The 16,803-nt window shown below is 40.0% G+C and overlaps 1 protein-coding gene across 1 annotated transcript; it reads left to right on the forward strand.

Moving 5' to 3' along the window:
• Positions 1-905: 905 nt before the first annotated feature.
• On the forward strand, positions 906-8,522 carry GCK72_011305 (uncharacterized protein; the record flags this gene model as incomplete). Its single annotated transcript, XM_053728358.1, has 13 exons — positions 906-935; positions 985-1,110; positions 1,165-1,508; positions 1,556-1,722; positions 2,595-2,872; positions 2,922-3,545; positions 4,036-4,400; positions 5,888-6,224; positions 6,459-6,681; positions 7,618-7,805; positions 7,854-8,200; positions 8,247-8,404; positions 8,452-8,522. The coding sequence occupies 13 exons, from the start codon at positions 906-908 to the stop codon at positions 8,520-8,522; spliced, it is 3,258 nt and encodes a 1,085-aa protein (XP_053587935.1).
• Positions 8,523-16,803: the final 8,281 nt, after the last annotated feature.

The raw sequence follows: 16,803 nt of genomic DNA on the forward strand, positions 1-16,803 counted from the left end.
TGAACTAAACTCTGAAAGCCAACCGACTCCAGAAACTATTTGTTGCCACGTGGAGTACACGTGTCCACGTGAACTGACGCGCTGAGGTTACGGTAGGCGCGTGAGGCTTTGGCGGAGTGTCGTTGCGTATTTATTGTGAGGGCTCGGAGAACTACAGGGTTGTGAGGGTACATGCAATTAAGACAATTAATAAAACATAAATGGTGAAAAATCACCCAAATCGGAGGAAAACAACAATAAAAACGGCTCAGAGCCGAAACCTAGCGAGGAGACCCTCTCCCTCTGATGACTAAACTCAAAAACCAATAAAGCGCCAAAGCAGCAGAGTCGCCAACTCCAAACATGAAAAATGTGGCCACGTGGAGTCTAAAAATGATGTGGTGAACGAAAACCATTTGTGGAGACATAGATCGATTGAGGTGATAGAGGTGAGAGGACGTTCACGATGACTAATGAGATTATACTGCCCGATAGATAAAGATATGTGTGGTATGGGAACCTCCTCTGGGAAACAACAGTTCCGATCTCATTAACCTGTGTGTACACCATTTCTGTTCATCCCTTCTCTCCTCTCATCCTCCCAACAAAATTATTGATTTACGCCTCGAATGGATAGAATTCATCGCTTCATCACTGCGATCTACATTTTCTTTTTTATAGTTGGTGTTAGCTTATTGGTCCCTCTCTTTATATCGAATGCCTCATTCTCCGCATTTCATATTTTATGCGAAAGAGCGTTGTCTTTTGTATGTTTACTCTTCTCAATTTCATTAGTTATGGTCATACTTGGTGTGTTTTGTGCAAAGCATCGGCAGCGCAATTGCGTAGGACAGTTCCAAGAGTTCAAATTTGATTTGTTGTGTTATTTAATAGGGATAAGTTTATTGGGAACTATTTTGAGGGTTATGTTTATTCTGCGAGATCGTCGTGACTTGGTGAGTCTTAATTTTATTTATTTATGTAGGTCAACTAATAAATTTCCAGATAACGCGCAATCGTGTTGGGGAATTTCAAGCATTCATATTCGATTTGTGGACTCATTTCTCCGGGATTGCTTCATTCGGAACTATGCTAAGGGTTTACCTTTCTTTGGAAGACATTCGTGACAAGGTAAGTCTTAATATTTTTTATATTTGTAGTTTCTCTACTTATACATACTTCCAGATAATGCTCACATATTGTTTGGCCTTCTATGCCATTACTGTTTATTCCCGCATTGCTATTTTCGAAATTGGTGTAAAAATCGGTCGTTTCGATCTTCAACATCATAAGAAACTGATAATTGCATCTACCTTATTCCATATAGCTATTACTGTAGCTACAGTAAGGTCAACTATAATAGAGCCAGATACCAACAAAATATTGGAAATGCTATGGAGCCAACTGGGATTAGGGATTATTTCTGGAGTCAGTACGACCGAACTTTTGGTTGTGTTGACTGGTGGATTCCGGAGTCTTGAGAGCAACTTACGAGAATTGAACACAGAAAGAACTGATAGTGATCCAATGTAAGTTGGCACCCTCTAGCAGCATATCAAATTGTATAAACTTTCAGAATCGAGTGCAACATCTGTTTCATGGAATTCTCCGCCTCCAGAATACCCAGAATTCTGAAAAACTGTGGACACACGATTTGTGAGTGTTGTGCCGATATACTGCTAAGACAGAGATATAATCTTAGAATTGCATGTCCAATGTGCCAAACTGTAACAGAGCATTATGGTAAGCTATAAGAAAAGGTGTCTGAAATATGGTTATGAGTTTTTGAGGGGGCAGCTCGAAGCTGGCCAAGAATCATGCTGTGCTGGAGTTTGTGGAAGGGATCAAGATGGATGGATAACTTTTTGAATATTCCGTTTATAACTGGACTTATTATAATAAATAAATTAATGTTTCATCTTTATTTGTGTTCTGTGTGCAGAGCCTACATCCCAGAGGCTATCCCTCCCAGGAGAAAATTATGAAGTGCTAATGAGTCTAGTCTAGGATCCTCCCATTTTTCCCAGAGTCACTGTTTCCCAGGGTCAGGTCACATACCCTCTGTCACTTCTCACCATCATTTCTCCCCCTTTACTCTTCTTACATTCATTGATTTTTCGAGTGACTGTCTAGTGCTCTGCGCTCTCTCCTCTCCACGGCACCGTCACTTACTCAAATTTCAATGCGCTGTATCTCAAAAAGGGGCGGAGCTTTAAAAAAGTTGTACACTACAAAAATGTAGAAAATTTCAAGAGCTACATTTGTGTAGTTGACAACTTTTTGATAGCTATCCACATTTTTGAGTTATAGCAATTCAAAAAAGGAGAGAACGCAGACGGTTAGACGCTCTAGCTGTCTGCGCCTCTCTCTCACTCAGCGCGCTTAACTTCAATCCGCTGTATCTCAAAAAGGGGGGGAGCTATTAAAAAGTGGTCAACTATAAAAATGTAGGAAATTTCAAGGGCTATATTTTTATAGTTAGCAACATTTATGTAGCTTATCTCATTTTTAAGATATAGCCTTTTAAAATACTCTAACTTAATAGTTTATAATTTTTTGACGCCAGTTCCAGTTATCACCCGTGAAACTCATCCAATGGTTTTTTTTCATTTCAGTAATGCTAAAACCCTTCTGCCACTCCACCATACCGGTGCTCCTAGCCGCCATCGCTACCGTAACCCTCTACAGTATTGCTCTGCTTACTGTGGACAACTCGGATTTGCCTAATCTCTGCTGGGTTATCATAGGATGCGCGGTGTTTTATAAGAGTTTGGAGATGGTGAAGAATCGGATGACATGCCAAAACAATATGATGCTAGTTGGGTTCAGTGGAATCCTAATTAGCACGTTAATTGCAAGGATTGCAGTTTTTTGGAGTGTAAATTATAAATTGGTGAGTTTTAGAATTAAACTTTTTTTTAAATTTAAAGTTTTTTTTACAGATCGCCTTCTACACTAGCACTGCATCAATCATCTCCTTCTACACCATACTCATTTTTCAATACCACAAAACCATGCAACCCTTGAAGCTGTCCAACCAGAAAACATTCGCAAAAATAGTGATCGGAAACATTTTGCTTATTGTGATTTCCTGCCTGCTAACACATAATTATGCCATTATTTTTAATTGCGGATTCGGCTTAATTGGTGCTGCTAGCATGATAGACTTAGTGGCAGTCTGGGTAGATGGCTGTGCTCTGAGAGCAAGACACGCTGAAACCGCTAAAAAAGAATTTGATCTACAAAAAATGGATGTTCACTCCTGGAACGATGTTACCATGTATTGCTTTGCAGTTTTACTTGGATTCTTATCAATTTTTGGATTGTTGGGACTAATTTTTAGTGAAAACTTTGCTCTTTCCACTGCTTACCATATTGCTGGTATCTCCGCTGTCGTTACAGTAACCCTCGTCGCCATGAAGTATATTTTGGACTTTTTCAATCGATATTTTGAAATGGATCAAGTGAAACGCTGGCGGAATAATATGGTGGTCGGGTTCGCAGGAATTGTGATATGTGGAGTTGCGCCGAGGATTGTGGTGTATAGCTTTGGGATTAGAGAAAAGGTAAACTTTCAACTTCAAAGCTGTATATCTCAAAAGGGGGCGGAGCTAGAAAAAAGTTGTCAATTACAAAAATGTAGCCCTCGAAATCTTCTACATTTTATCAATTGAAAGTTTTTTGATAGCTCCGCCCACTCTTGAAAAATAGCGCTCCAAAGTCGAAGAAGCTGCTAGGGAGACGCAGACAGCGAGGTTGTCTGCTTTCTCTGCGCGCGCTCTCCCACCCCTAAACTTCAAACCTGCGTAACTCTGCAGAGTGAAGAGCTAGAAAAAAGTTGTCAACCACAAAAATGTAGCAAATTTTATGGGCTATAATTTTGTAGTTGACAACTTTTTGATAGCTAGACACCCCAGGGAGTTATAGGGCTTAGAAGCTAAGTCCGCTTAGATGCATTCAAATTGCTATTATATATCTCAAAAGTGGGCGGAGCTAGAAAAAGTGGTCAACTACAAAAATATATCAAATTTCAAGGGCTATCAATACTTTTTTCAGATTCTTCCCTTCCTTCTTTCTATCCCCATCTACTCTTCCATTCTTTTCTACTACCTCTTTGTCTACGGATACCGTCAACACTGTTTCATCAACCACCAAAACCAAAATTTCCCCAAAATTTGGTTTCCAATTGTCAATTTTACAATTTCAGTGGTTTTGGCTAGAATGGGGATTCAGACTGATCTCGAATCTATGATCTATATTCAAGCTCTATTTTTTGTGCTCTCCGTTTTCAGTGGCGTTGATTTAGTTATTATTTTGAATGGGGGATTGAGATCAATTCATGAGGAAATGGAAGTAGAGGATTCAGAAGATGAGGAGAAGTCAACGGAGGAATTGAAGCCAAAAATGAGGATTTATCCAACGTGAGTATCTCAAAAAGGAGCGGGGCAAAAAAAGTCGTCAACTCCAAAAATAGAAAATTTCAAGGGCTTCATTTTTGTAGTTGACAACTTTTTTCTAGCTAGACACCCCGAGGAGTTATAGCGCTTAGAAACTAATGGGGAGGGCGCAGACAACGAGACTGTCTAACTGTCTGCGCCTCCCCCTCTCTCAGGGCGCGCAACTTCAAGCCGCTGTATCTCAAAAGTGGGAAAAGCTAGAAAAAAATAGTCAACTACAAAAATGTGTAGAATTTCAAGGGCTACATTTTTGGAATTTACTACTTTTTGTTAGCTCCGCCCACTTTTGAGATATTTTCTAATATTCTAGAATCCGCTGTACATGCTGTGACTTGGAGTACTCTGACTCCAAACCTCCCAGAATTTTACCGGAATGCGGACACTCGATTTGTGAGAATTGTGCCATGAGAAGGCTGTGGAAGAAAGAGAATATATTGATTTGTCCGACCTGCCAGATGGTTCATTTTGTGAAAAGTAGGTCTTGAAGTTACTGTAGTTTTGTAGTTTGTAGTGCAGAAATTTGTTTTTCCAGAAGGAGTCAAAGGTCTGTTCAAAAACTTTACACTGTTGGATATGATTGAGGAGGCGAGAAAAATCATGGATAAAGCCTAAAAAGTTTCGTGAACTTTACAAAAATTGAAATAAAACTTTTGATCTTGTTTTTCGTGAAATCTAGCAGAGATACGTAAAATTGGCCAACTAATAAAATGCGCAGAATTTTACGTGAATCATTTTTGTAATTTATCATTTTTTTTAATGGACATCAGGATAGCAAATTACAGAGCTTCAAACTTTAAGAGTCGAGAGAGAGCCGCAGACAGTTAGACACTCTCGTTGTCTGCGTTCTCTCCTTTAAGCGTTAAACTTTAGAGCGTTATATCTCAAAAACGCAAATAGCTATCAAAAAGTTGACAACTACAAAAATGTAGCACTTGAAATTCTACACATTTTTGTAGTTGACAACTTTTTTCTAGCTCCGCCCACTTTACGGCTTAAAGTTGGGCGTTCTGGGAGAAAGAGAGGCGCAGACAGTTAGACGCTCTCGTTGTCTGTGCGCATTCTATCTTTACTCAGCTTCTAAGCGTTATATCTCAAAAGTGAGCGGAGCTATCAAAAAGTTGTAAACTAAAAAATTATAGCCTTTGAAATTTTCTACATTTTTGTAGTTGACAACTTTTTTCTAGCTTCGCCCACTTTCGAGATACAACCGTTATAAGCCAAACGAGTCGAACGAGCCACCGTAGAGACGCAGACAGCGAGAGTGCCTGACTGTCTGCGCTCTCTCATCTCTACTTGCTATTAAAAAACCGAAATTCGAGTAATTAGGCGTGACATTACCTTTCCAACCTTTTCCAAAAAATGTTTCTTGCGTGGAATTGTTTTTTTTTCAACAATTTTTTTCTGCTAATCGATTTCCACATTTTTATTCATTCTCATATCGCATTCTCCAGTTTATTCCCAAAAATCAAATCTAATCGTGGAATCGAAAAATTTACGATGCAGCGGAAGAAAATTCCTGAGACGACCGTAACCACCGGGACCACCACGACCGTATCCAAATCGATGACGCCGACTGCTCCATCGACTACACAAACTACACAAACTACAAATACTACAACTACTACAAAAAAGGAGACACCAAAAACCGATGCGAACGATAATGAAAGAGATAATGAGGCGAACTTCCGACCGGACCAATTTGTGAACGAGAAGAAAACGGATAGAGGGCGGAAGGCTTATAAAAATTATGTGGAAATGGAGAATACCAATCGGCAGGCTTTTAAAGGGGTAAGAAAGGGGAAAAAAGGGAAAAATAATGCAAAAAAAGAAAAAACACCGAGAGGAATTGAACCCGTGGGGGTACCGGCAGTGGATCCAAAACGAGCGCACTACCGACTGCGCCACAGTGGTCGACAAGAAAGAAAGGGCCGCCGGGCGTATTTAAATGTGGCGCTCTCCGGCACGCGGCGGCGCTCCACCCTCCCATAATAATTTATTTTTTTCGACGACTGAAAATTTCAGATCGAATCCTTATTGAGCTCTCTCGGACAAGCTGTCGGACTTGGAAACATTTGGAGATTCCCACAAATGGCTTATCGAAATGGTGGCGTCGCGTTCCTCATCTCCTACATCGTGTGTGCATTCATATTTGCGATTCCGGCGATACATATGGAATTCGTGTTGGGACAGTACGCGGCGAAGAGTCCACCGGCGGTTTTCAGAAGGATTATGCCGGTGCTGGAAGGTAAGGGAATCGGTAAGAGAGGCGCAGACAGCTAGACACTCTCGTTGTCTGCGCTCTCTCCTCTCTGGTAATCTTCAAAGCGTTATAACTCAAAAAGTTGAGAAGCTATCAAAAAATTATCAACTATAAAAATGTAGCCCTTGAAATTTGCCACATTTTGTTTATTGACAACTTTTTTGTAGCTCCTCTCAATTTTGAGATACAGCGGGTTGAAGTTGAACGCCTTTTTGAGTTGAAGATTGTCTGGAAATAAGTATGCATTGAGCAATACAAATAGTATTAATATTTACCAGGCCACCAATATCTTTCATAATACATATAACTCTTAGAATAGTTCCCAATAAAGTTATCCCCATGAAATAACACAACGACACAAATTTGAACTCCCGAAACTCCCAAACACGATTGCGCTGCCGATACTTTCCATAAAAGTGTCCAAATAAGACTCCAACTAATGCAGTTAAGAGTGAATATAAAAGAGACAATATTCCTTTGCATGCTTTATGCAATCTCCAAAACCAGACGAAGTAAATAAGAAATGTGAGATTTCCATTTAAAAAATAGCAAGGTAGGTCACAGCGATGAAGTAATGAATTTGATCCATTCGAGGCGAAAAAATCAATATTTTTGTTAGGAGGCTGAGAGGAGAGGAGAGGGATCATAAGGAAAACGTTCTATTTATTCAATGTGAGACATTAAAACGGTCCCTGGGAAACAACTCATCTCATTTACCTGTGTGTACATCATTTCTGTTCATTCCTTCTTTCCTCTCATCCTCCAAACCAAAATATTGATTTGTGCTTTGAATGGATCACATTAGTCGCTTCTTCATTTTGATCTACCTTGCGGTTTTTATAACTGTACTTGGCTCATCTCTAATTTATAATGCCTGTTTCCCGACATTTGATAACTTATGCGGAGGAATTGTGTCTTTAGTATGGTCATGCTTCACAATTTTATTTTTTGCGGTGATTGATGAAATTTTTAATGCGAAGTATCGGCAGTGTAATCGCATTGGACAGTTCCAGGAGTTCGAATTCGATTCGTTGTGTTATTTTATGGCGATAGCTTTATCAGGAACTATTCTAAGGGTTACGTTTATTTTTAAAGGTTTTAGTGATACGGTGAGTCGTAAAACGTTTTGTAGTTATTCTACTAATTCATATTTCCAGATAATGCTTAGATATTGTTGGATTTTCTATCTCATTAGTGTTTGCTCTCGCATTGCTATTCACGTCGTTGGTGCAAAAATCGGTCGTTTCGATCTCCAACATCATAAAAAACTGATAATTGCATCTACCGTATTCCATGTAGCTATTACTCTAGCTACACTAAGGACCACACTTATAGAGGCAGAAGATATCACAAGAATATTGGAAATGTTATGGAGCCAACTGGGATTAGGGATTGTTTCTGGAATTAGTACGACCGAACTTTTGGTTGTGTTGACTGGTGGATTCCGGAGTCTTGAGAGCGACTTACGGGAATTGAACACAGAAAGAACTGATAGTGATTCAATGTAAGTTAGCACCCTCTAGCAGCATATCAAATTTATAAAATTTCAGCATTGAATGCAACATCTGTCTTGTGGAATTCTCCCCCTCCAGAATGCCCAGAATCCTGAAAAAGTGTGGACACACAATCTGCGAGTACTGTGCGGATAGAATACTAAGGAACGGAAAAATAGCATGTCCAATGTGTCAAACTGAGACTGTGGTTGATGGTAAGCTATAAGAAAAGGTGTCTGGAATATTTTTATGAATTTTTCAGGGAGTGCTTCAAAACTTTCTACCAACCTAGATGTGCTGGAATTTGTGGAAGGGATCAAGATGGAATTATAATCAATTTAATTAACTGTTCTACTGTAATTTTGATATAACTGTTCGAAATTCTGATTCGTTTTTGACAGAATTTAATAAAATATTCATGTTTTCATCTTTATTGGTTTGTAGTGTGCAGAGACCAAGATTCGTTATTATGTATTTTTATTATAGAAACCTTACAAGGATAAAACGTTCAACATTTATTACGAGAATATTAATTCCCAACCGTTATATTAATTGTCAACAACTATGGAGAGTGGACTGCCTAAGAAGAACAGTGACGTGCTAATGAGTCTACCAGGCTATGCACACTTTCCCCAGGGAATGTTTTGTATTGACTACTTTTTCTTAAGATATATGTGTTCAAACTGTTGCAGAGATTGATGGTAAGCTATAAGATAGGTGTCTGGAATGTCTGGAATAATAAGTTTTCTAGGGAATGCCTAACGTGCATAGCTGTAATTTGTAAAAGGGAAGCTGAAATTTGTAAAAGGGATCAAAACGTAATGACAACTGTTTTTATCTTGATTAAATGATCATTTCATCGACATGTAATAAAGAATTTGAATAGGTTTAAAAGAATCCGTGTAGGATAACAATATATCATCCAATTATCTGCCGGATTTGTAATAAATTCCAATTCGAGTGGGATCAGTTGACATACAGCACGTTTGTAAAGTTTTTCTTTACATTTCACGATCACGGATCTGATTTCTCCAGTTTTACTTTCACAGACTTTGACGATGAGACCAAGCGGCCATTTCTGGCGACGGACGAGGTTCGTATTGATGATTACCACCTGACCCACTGTTGGTTGTATCCTGGAGCACCTTTTGTTTTTGTGTTTGGATTCTCTTAGATGAAGGAGATATCCGAGTGACCAACCTTTCCATAGCCTCTCTAATACATTCTCGTATTGTTCGAGGTGGGCTCGCGTTCTCTGTTCAGTCTTAGACTGAGTGGGTTCGAACGGTTTAGTATTGAAGGGGAGGTCTATGAGGGCTGCCGGTAACTGGAAGTCAATGGGGCGTAGCGCCACCATATCATTCGGTCTTTTCGGGTGTGGTGTCAGTGGTCGGCTATTAATCTGCCGGATTTGTAATAAATTCCAATTCTCATAAGGCACACTTTCTATTTGTCCAAGGTGAGATGTTAAAACTGTCCCTGGGAAACAACTGGGAGAGCCTGTTGTACTGCTCGATTAATATATCTATTGTATGGGAACCTCCTATGGGAAATAAGAATAGCAGCTTTGCTAAGTCGTCTCATCAACCTGTGTGTGCGACGTTTCTGTTCGTCCCTCCTCTCCTCATCCTCCCAACAAATATATTGATTTGCGCCCCTCGAATGGATAAAATTCATCGCTTCATTACTGTAACTTACTTTGTCGTTTTTACAACTGGAGTTTGCGCGTCTTTAATTCATTACTTGAGTCAGAAAGTTAGACGTGACAACGGTGTCACGCTAGCTTCTGGTAAAAAGACAATAAGCGGAAAGACAAGAAATCAATAAAACACAATTGGTCTAGATAGTTACGAATTTATTCTAGTAACAATCAATCGATTATCTTCTCGACAATCGATTACAAAAGAGCGAGAAAGTAATAATGAGTCTAACAGCTACCCTAAGCTAGAAAGACAAACAAAAGCTAATTAAAACGATAGAAAAAAGGTGACAAAAACCACCCAAAAAGTATAAACGGGTGAAACTTGACAAACAGGGATGAAAACGACCGAACACAAGGCCGCCCCAAGCTCAAGAATGATTACAAATCTCTTTTTCCCTTCACTTTAACATGTTCGCGCCGGAGAATAGATACAGTGCGCTAGAGCGCAACTGCATCGAGCCCGCGGGAATCGAAGGCAAGTCTGAAACTTGATAAGACTTTATGGACTTTTTAGAGATAAAACCGGTAGATACCGGACATCTCAGGGTCCTTTCGAGTCCCTTCTCCCGTGGCTTTAATGAATGACACGGAACACTCGTGAAGATACTAGGAGATACAAAATATGGAGCTTTTTGGGTTTAAATTAAACAAGATAACTAGGTAGCAAAACAACAGAAAAAATTAAAGACTTCTCGATGAAGGTAAGGACAGGGGGGTAATCGTCGGTGGAAAGGGGGGGATAGAATTTAAGATTATAAAACAAGAACCAGATATAACATGAAATGATTGAAGAGTGATTAAGGCAATAAAGTTGAATAACAAAAGACAAACAATTTGGAAAATTTTTAAGAAAACTATCCCTGTTAGCGGTTGTGCCGGACTTTTGAATATGATCCCAATCCGTATGATCCCGATCTGCTTCCTCTACCATTGTGAGCTCGAATGGGCCCGAATCCAGATCCACTTGCTCCTGTAGCTTCAGGGGCAACAGGTTGATTTGTTTCCACTGACTCCAAAGTGGCTAGTTTGAGATGTGGCCAGATAATCTTTTCTTCTTTCACAATGCGCACCAGATCCTCCCAATATTTTAAGCAGTTGGACCGGTCTGATACGTTCAACAGCGTCCTATTCAAATTGAACTTCACTGTGAAGTCTGGGCCAAGCACGGTGAATTTTCCCTCCAATCTGTACAGTTCTTTTACCAGTTGAGTGAATATTTCTCCTTCGGCGTGATCGAATTGAGTGACGTGGCCAAACACGACGATGACATCGATCTCTTTGGGTACAGCATGAATCGATTCCTGCCACGAATCCTTGGACTGTTCAGATGTGGAGAAAGGGAGTACGAATACTGCCACATTCACTTCCCTAGTCTCCAAATTCTTTCTGATTCGTTCAGCTACAGTGTCTTCATCTTTCAATAGTTTCACATGTTTTAATGCCAAAGCGACAGATTTCAACTCGACTCCCGGAAAGCAGAACACCATGGATGACATGGATTGCAGAAGTTCCGTTCCTAGGCATTTTTCCAGAGTCATTGCATACTGCAAATCAAAGGCGTCTTTCCACGAGACAATATCCTTTACCCAAAGACTGAGGGTGGGACATTGACCAAGAATCCCCCAAGCATCATCTGTTGGCATTTCCGGGAACATTGGTAATCGTTTCTGCACGAGCATCGTCACGTCATCTCGTTTCAAGTCTTTGTGTTTCTGCAGAAGTTGAGACGCTCTTGCAAATTGGGTGGGCGAGTGGAATCGTAGCTCCTTGTGGGTTGGAAGGAAGAAGACGCACGGTCTCTGGCATCGGCACCAGAATAGTTCACTGAAAATGCATAAGTCATGATTATCGTCTTCAACCATTTTCCCCGAAATTTCTTCTACAACTGCATGTCTTAAACGCGCGCGTCCTTTTTTAGTTTCAACGGGAGTGTTATCCATTTGTTGTGGAATATTCCTCAGATTCTCAAATGGAACTTTCAGTATTTCACGATTACTTCCAGCAACTGGAATAAGCGTTGCTGAATTTTCAGAACATGCGATTACTCTATATGGACCTCTCCATTTGTTTGTCAGTTTTGGGTAACGAGCTCCCATTTTCTCAGATGGAATTTCTACAAGTACCCTTGCTCCTGGTTGTGGATACGCTTTCTGGGAAATGCGATGTTTTGCGTCAAATAACACTTTATGTTCCTGCTGTTCCTGCAGAGCATGCTCCTTAACAAAAGCATATGCTTTATTTAATTCTTGCACTAACAAGTTCTTGTATTCATCCATGTCCACATAAGACACACCGCAGGCGTCATCCCCGATTTTTTCAAGTCCGCCTTTCGCGTCTCTGCCGTACATTAGGAACATGGGTGAATCTCCCGTAGTTTTGTGTACAACTGAGTTGTATGCATATACTGCAAATGGAACTTGGTCGTCCCATTCTGCAGCTACCGCATTCTGCTTCTTGATTGTATGCATTAGTGTTTTATTGAATCTTTCTACACATCCATTTGCTCTACTATTGTAGCCTTTAGTGGTGATATGGTTCATTTGTACTAATTCTGCAAACTTTTGAAAATGTTCGTTACAGAACTCTTTCCCTTGATCTGTTAATAATACTTCCGGAACTCTTCCCTCTCCAATAGCCCATCTCTCAATGAAAGCCTTCAACACCGTTACACCTTTTTTGTCCGGAATGGGAACCCCGATTCCGTATTTGGTGAATAAGTCGATGATTGATAGAATGTATCTATTCCCTTGGGTAGATAGCCCAACATCAATAAGATCACATGCTACCATTTGCAATGGATACTCCGTTTTGTATGGAGTCAACGGAGCCACCATTTTTGTATAGTCATTTGTGTAAAGACACTTTTGACAACTTTTCACATGATTTTCCACTCTAGCTCTCATTCGTAACCAGAAGAACTTTTTATTCAATTGTCGAAGCATTTTCTCTGTACCAAAATGCCCAGCTAATTCTCCTTCATGAGCCTCCTTGATTAATGATGGAATGATTTCTTCAGGGACAACTAACCGACTACAGTTTTCATCTTCTGTGTTTCTCAGCGATTTACCTATAATCATATAGTTGTCAAGCCATATCCCTTTCTTTATTCCAGTGAATTTCACGGACCCTGTTTTCTCTCCATTTTCTAGCCTCCCTATAACCTCGCTCCATCCTTCTTCTTTTCTCAACTTTCCGAGCCATTCACTAGTGTCAAATTTATTTCCTTCTTTTATCATTTTCAGTTCCCCAATGATATTTGGCATATCTCCTGTTTCCATGTCATCTGGATCAATCAGTGGGCATCCTCCTCTACTGAGCGCATCAGCTACCACATTAGCTTTTCCTTTGACATACACAATCTTCGGATTGAACTCAATCAACTCTATCGACCATCTCATTAATCTATCTGCTAACCTAGAACCACGCATGAGTGATATCAATGGTTTGTGATCTGTAAACACAATTACTTGTGAGCCATAGATGATGGTGCGAAATCTTCTCAACGCGAACATCATAGCTAATGCTTCTAGATCAGTGATGTGGTACCTTGTCTCTGCAGAAGTCAACGATTTAGAAGCGAATGCAATAGGGTGCTGTTCACCATCATTTGCCTCTTGGGCTAACACGGCTCCCACTCCCTGACGACTTGCATCCGTGTATATTAGATACGGACGAGCTCCACTGATTGCTGTTTCAGGATCTGGTTGTCTTAGCACAGGTGCGGAACATACTGAGCTTTTTAACTGCACGAAAGCATTTTCTTGCTCGGTATCCCAGACCCATGCATTTTTCTTTGACGTGAGAAAATTCAACGGATAAGCTATCTTTGAGTAATTCATAATGAAGTTTCGATAATATCCTACTAATCCTAGAAAAGATTGCAATTGTTTGACGTCTTCTGGTCTAGCAAATTTCTTCATTTTGTCTACTTTGGCCTCTTCTGTTTTTACTCCTTCTGGAGTGATCATATGGCCCAAGTAGTCCACTTCTTCCCTTGCTATCCAACATTTGCTGGCTTTCAGCTTCATTCCACTTTTCTCGATTCTTTCTAGAATCGTTTGGACATGGGTAGCGTGTTCTTTCATGTTCTCACTAGCAATTAGCAAATCATCGACTTATTAACCACATTATTACCACTAGCATTGTTTGTCGGAACAAACTTTCCCTGAGATCTTTCTCTCCAGTTCTGCGCCGTTTCATCATTGCCTACAGTTTGCTTATTTCTTGAATATGAAGTGTTTTGGTTTGAGTAGTTGCTTTGCTGGTTTGAGAAATTTTGATTCGACTGCTGTCGATTCATTTTCTTCTCATTCTGCTTTGCTTTCCCACTTCTCCATTCTTCATCGAAACGCGTTGCTTCTTCTCGGCACAGCTCGTATTGTTCCATTTCAGGACATTTTCTCAGCTGTGACCCCAGAATTTGCAACGACACATCGAATATAGAGTGTTCTTTCATTTCATCGAGCAACTTTGTAGTTTTCATAGAGGAAATTTGATGTTCTGGTACACCTTTGTACCCAACACGAACTATTTCATCCATTTGCAAACAGAAACTCTGAATGGATTGTTCTTTCTGTAGCTTGAGCCCTTGAAATTTACTCTTAGCTCTGCGTGATTCTTCTGGTTCTGACTGACTCAATCGTCTTTTGATAGCGTCGAGGATGCGCGAAACTGAATATTTATCTGATTCTGGCAAGCCTTTATATACTGTCAACGCATTTCCCGCCAGGAATCTTGTTTCCAGAAAGCTTTTCTGAGCCTCAATATCGAAGAATCTGTATTTCATATAGAATGCCCTCTCAAAAGTTTCAGCATTTACAGAGTTTTTCCCAGCAGAGAACACTGGAGGGTCTGGCAGAGCTTGTGTCATTCTCCATTGCATATTCATGTTCGGCATTTCATGTCCATCATGGACAATCATGCTTCTTTGAGCATCTTGTTCAACTATTCTTTGATTCCAATTTCCTCCCGAATCACCCGATTCTTGGCGAGGAATTGTATCAATGATTTCTGATGTGTCTGCATTGTAGAAGCGCGCATTTTCTTTTGACTCCCCCACTTTTTCGTTTGTCTCACCTTGTCGGAGCATTCCATGTTTTGGAGTTGATGTTGCGAACATGGAGTGCCTTCCCGTAGTCTGAACAATATTGTTATTTTTCTCAGTAATGCTTTGACGTTGCTCACCATAGCGAGTCAAATTATTTGACTGATTATTTGCCGCCACAGTGTCGTTCTCTTTTTTCAACTTTTCGCTTTTCTCCTCTTCAGCCTTCAACTTGAGCTGTAACAACACGATTTGTTGTTTTGCTTCGAAGTATTCTTCTCTTGATCGGTCCGATTGCTCACGTGCTTTCTGCAATAATTCTTTGTGTGTACTTAGCTCATTTCCCAGCTGCTCTATTTTTCCGAACAGCTCATTCAATGATTCTTCATTATGAATTTCATTTGCTTCTAGCAAACTCACCAGCTTCCATTTTTCGTCATTTCCTTGAATCGATTGTTCCGACACCACACGTGTTGTTGCTGGCTCTTCGATTGACGTCGGCGGCTGCTGTTGACTTTTTCTTTCCAATTCTTCCTGCAATGACAAAACAGTTTCATTCAGTTTGACGTTCATCTTTTCCCAGAATTCACTTTCTTTCTTTTTCCCACGGAATTGTTCTTCTACTTCAAGAACTTTCCCAATGAGTGGGGACAACAATACTCTGCACTGTTTAGTGCTGAATTTTGTCTGGTTTTTGATGTCAATGCAGGTTTCATTGATAACCTTTTCAATTTCCGCTAGTCTCACCTCCTGGAATCGTTTCTCTTCGTCTCCTTCCTCCATCGGTTCTTCTGCCAACAATTCGTTTTCGCGACGAATCCTTTCCTCCTCAGCCAATCGATTCGCTTCTTCTTCTTCGATGTCCGACATCTTTCCGCAATGATAGAGTTTACCCTGGAAAATTATACTTGATTATTCAATTTCGCAAGGCTATATTGACGAAAAAGAAGTAAATTCACGATGAAATGACGATTATTTTGAAGAAATGTAACAGCTTCTCCGAAGAATTCACACACAGCTATTCTCTGCGAACAATTTGAATTTTCCGACAAGAAAATACTTGAATTTTCGAAATTCGCAATGTTTTTGCCAAATTCTAATTCAAATATTAGCCTTTTCGAAAAAATTTTACTGTTTCAGCACGAAATTTTCACCGAAAATTAATTTCCGACGAGAAAAAATCAATAATTTTCCCGGAAAATCGACGTTTCCGTTGAAAATTATGTGCCGAAATCAGTAAAACTGACAAAAATTGAGTGTGCTTCCGGGTTCACGTGTAGCAACACTTAATTTTGTTACAAAAGGCAGAGAAAACTGAATGTGCTTCCGGGTTCACGTGTAGCACACACAATTTTCGACAAGAGACAAATAAAAACTGACTGTGCTTCCGGGCTCACGTGTAGCAACAGACAATTCTTATACTAGAGGCAGCGAAATCTGGTTTTTGCTTTCCGGGTCCACGTGTAAGCAAAACAGAGTTCTTATCACTTCGCTAGTCTTTCTTTCCGGGTCCACGTGTAAGAAAAACTAACAAAATGAACAATTCTCGTCTTCCGAAAAAGATTTCGGTAACGAGAGGTCAAACAACGGCGTTCGGCCCCCAAGTCAGAAAGTTAGACGTGACAACGGTGTCACGCTAGCTTCTGGTAAAAAGACAATAAGCGGAAAGACAAGAAATCAATAAAACACAATTGGTCTAGATAGTTACGAATTTATTCTAGTAACAATCAATCGATTATCTTCTCGACAATCGATTACAAAAGAGCGAGAAAGTAATAATGAGTCTAACAGCTACCCTAAGCTAGAAAGACAAACAAAAGCTAATTAAAACGATAGAAAAAAGGTGACAAAAACCACCCAAAAAGTAT

The sequence above is a fragment of the Caenorhabditis remanei genome, chromosome III, assembly GCF_010183535.1.
Source record: "Caenorhabditis remanei strain PX506 chromosome III, whole genome shotgun sequence".
NCBI classification, from domain to species: domain Eukaryota; kingdom Metazoa; phylum Nematoda; class Chromadorea; order Rhabditida; family Rhabditidae; genus Caenorhabditis; species Caenorhabditis remanei.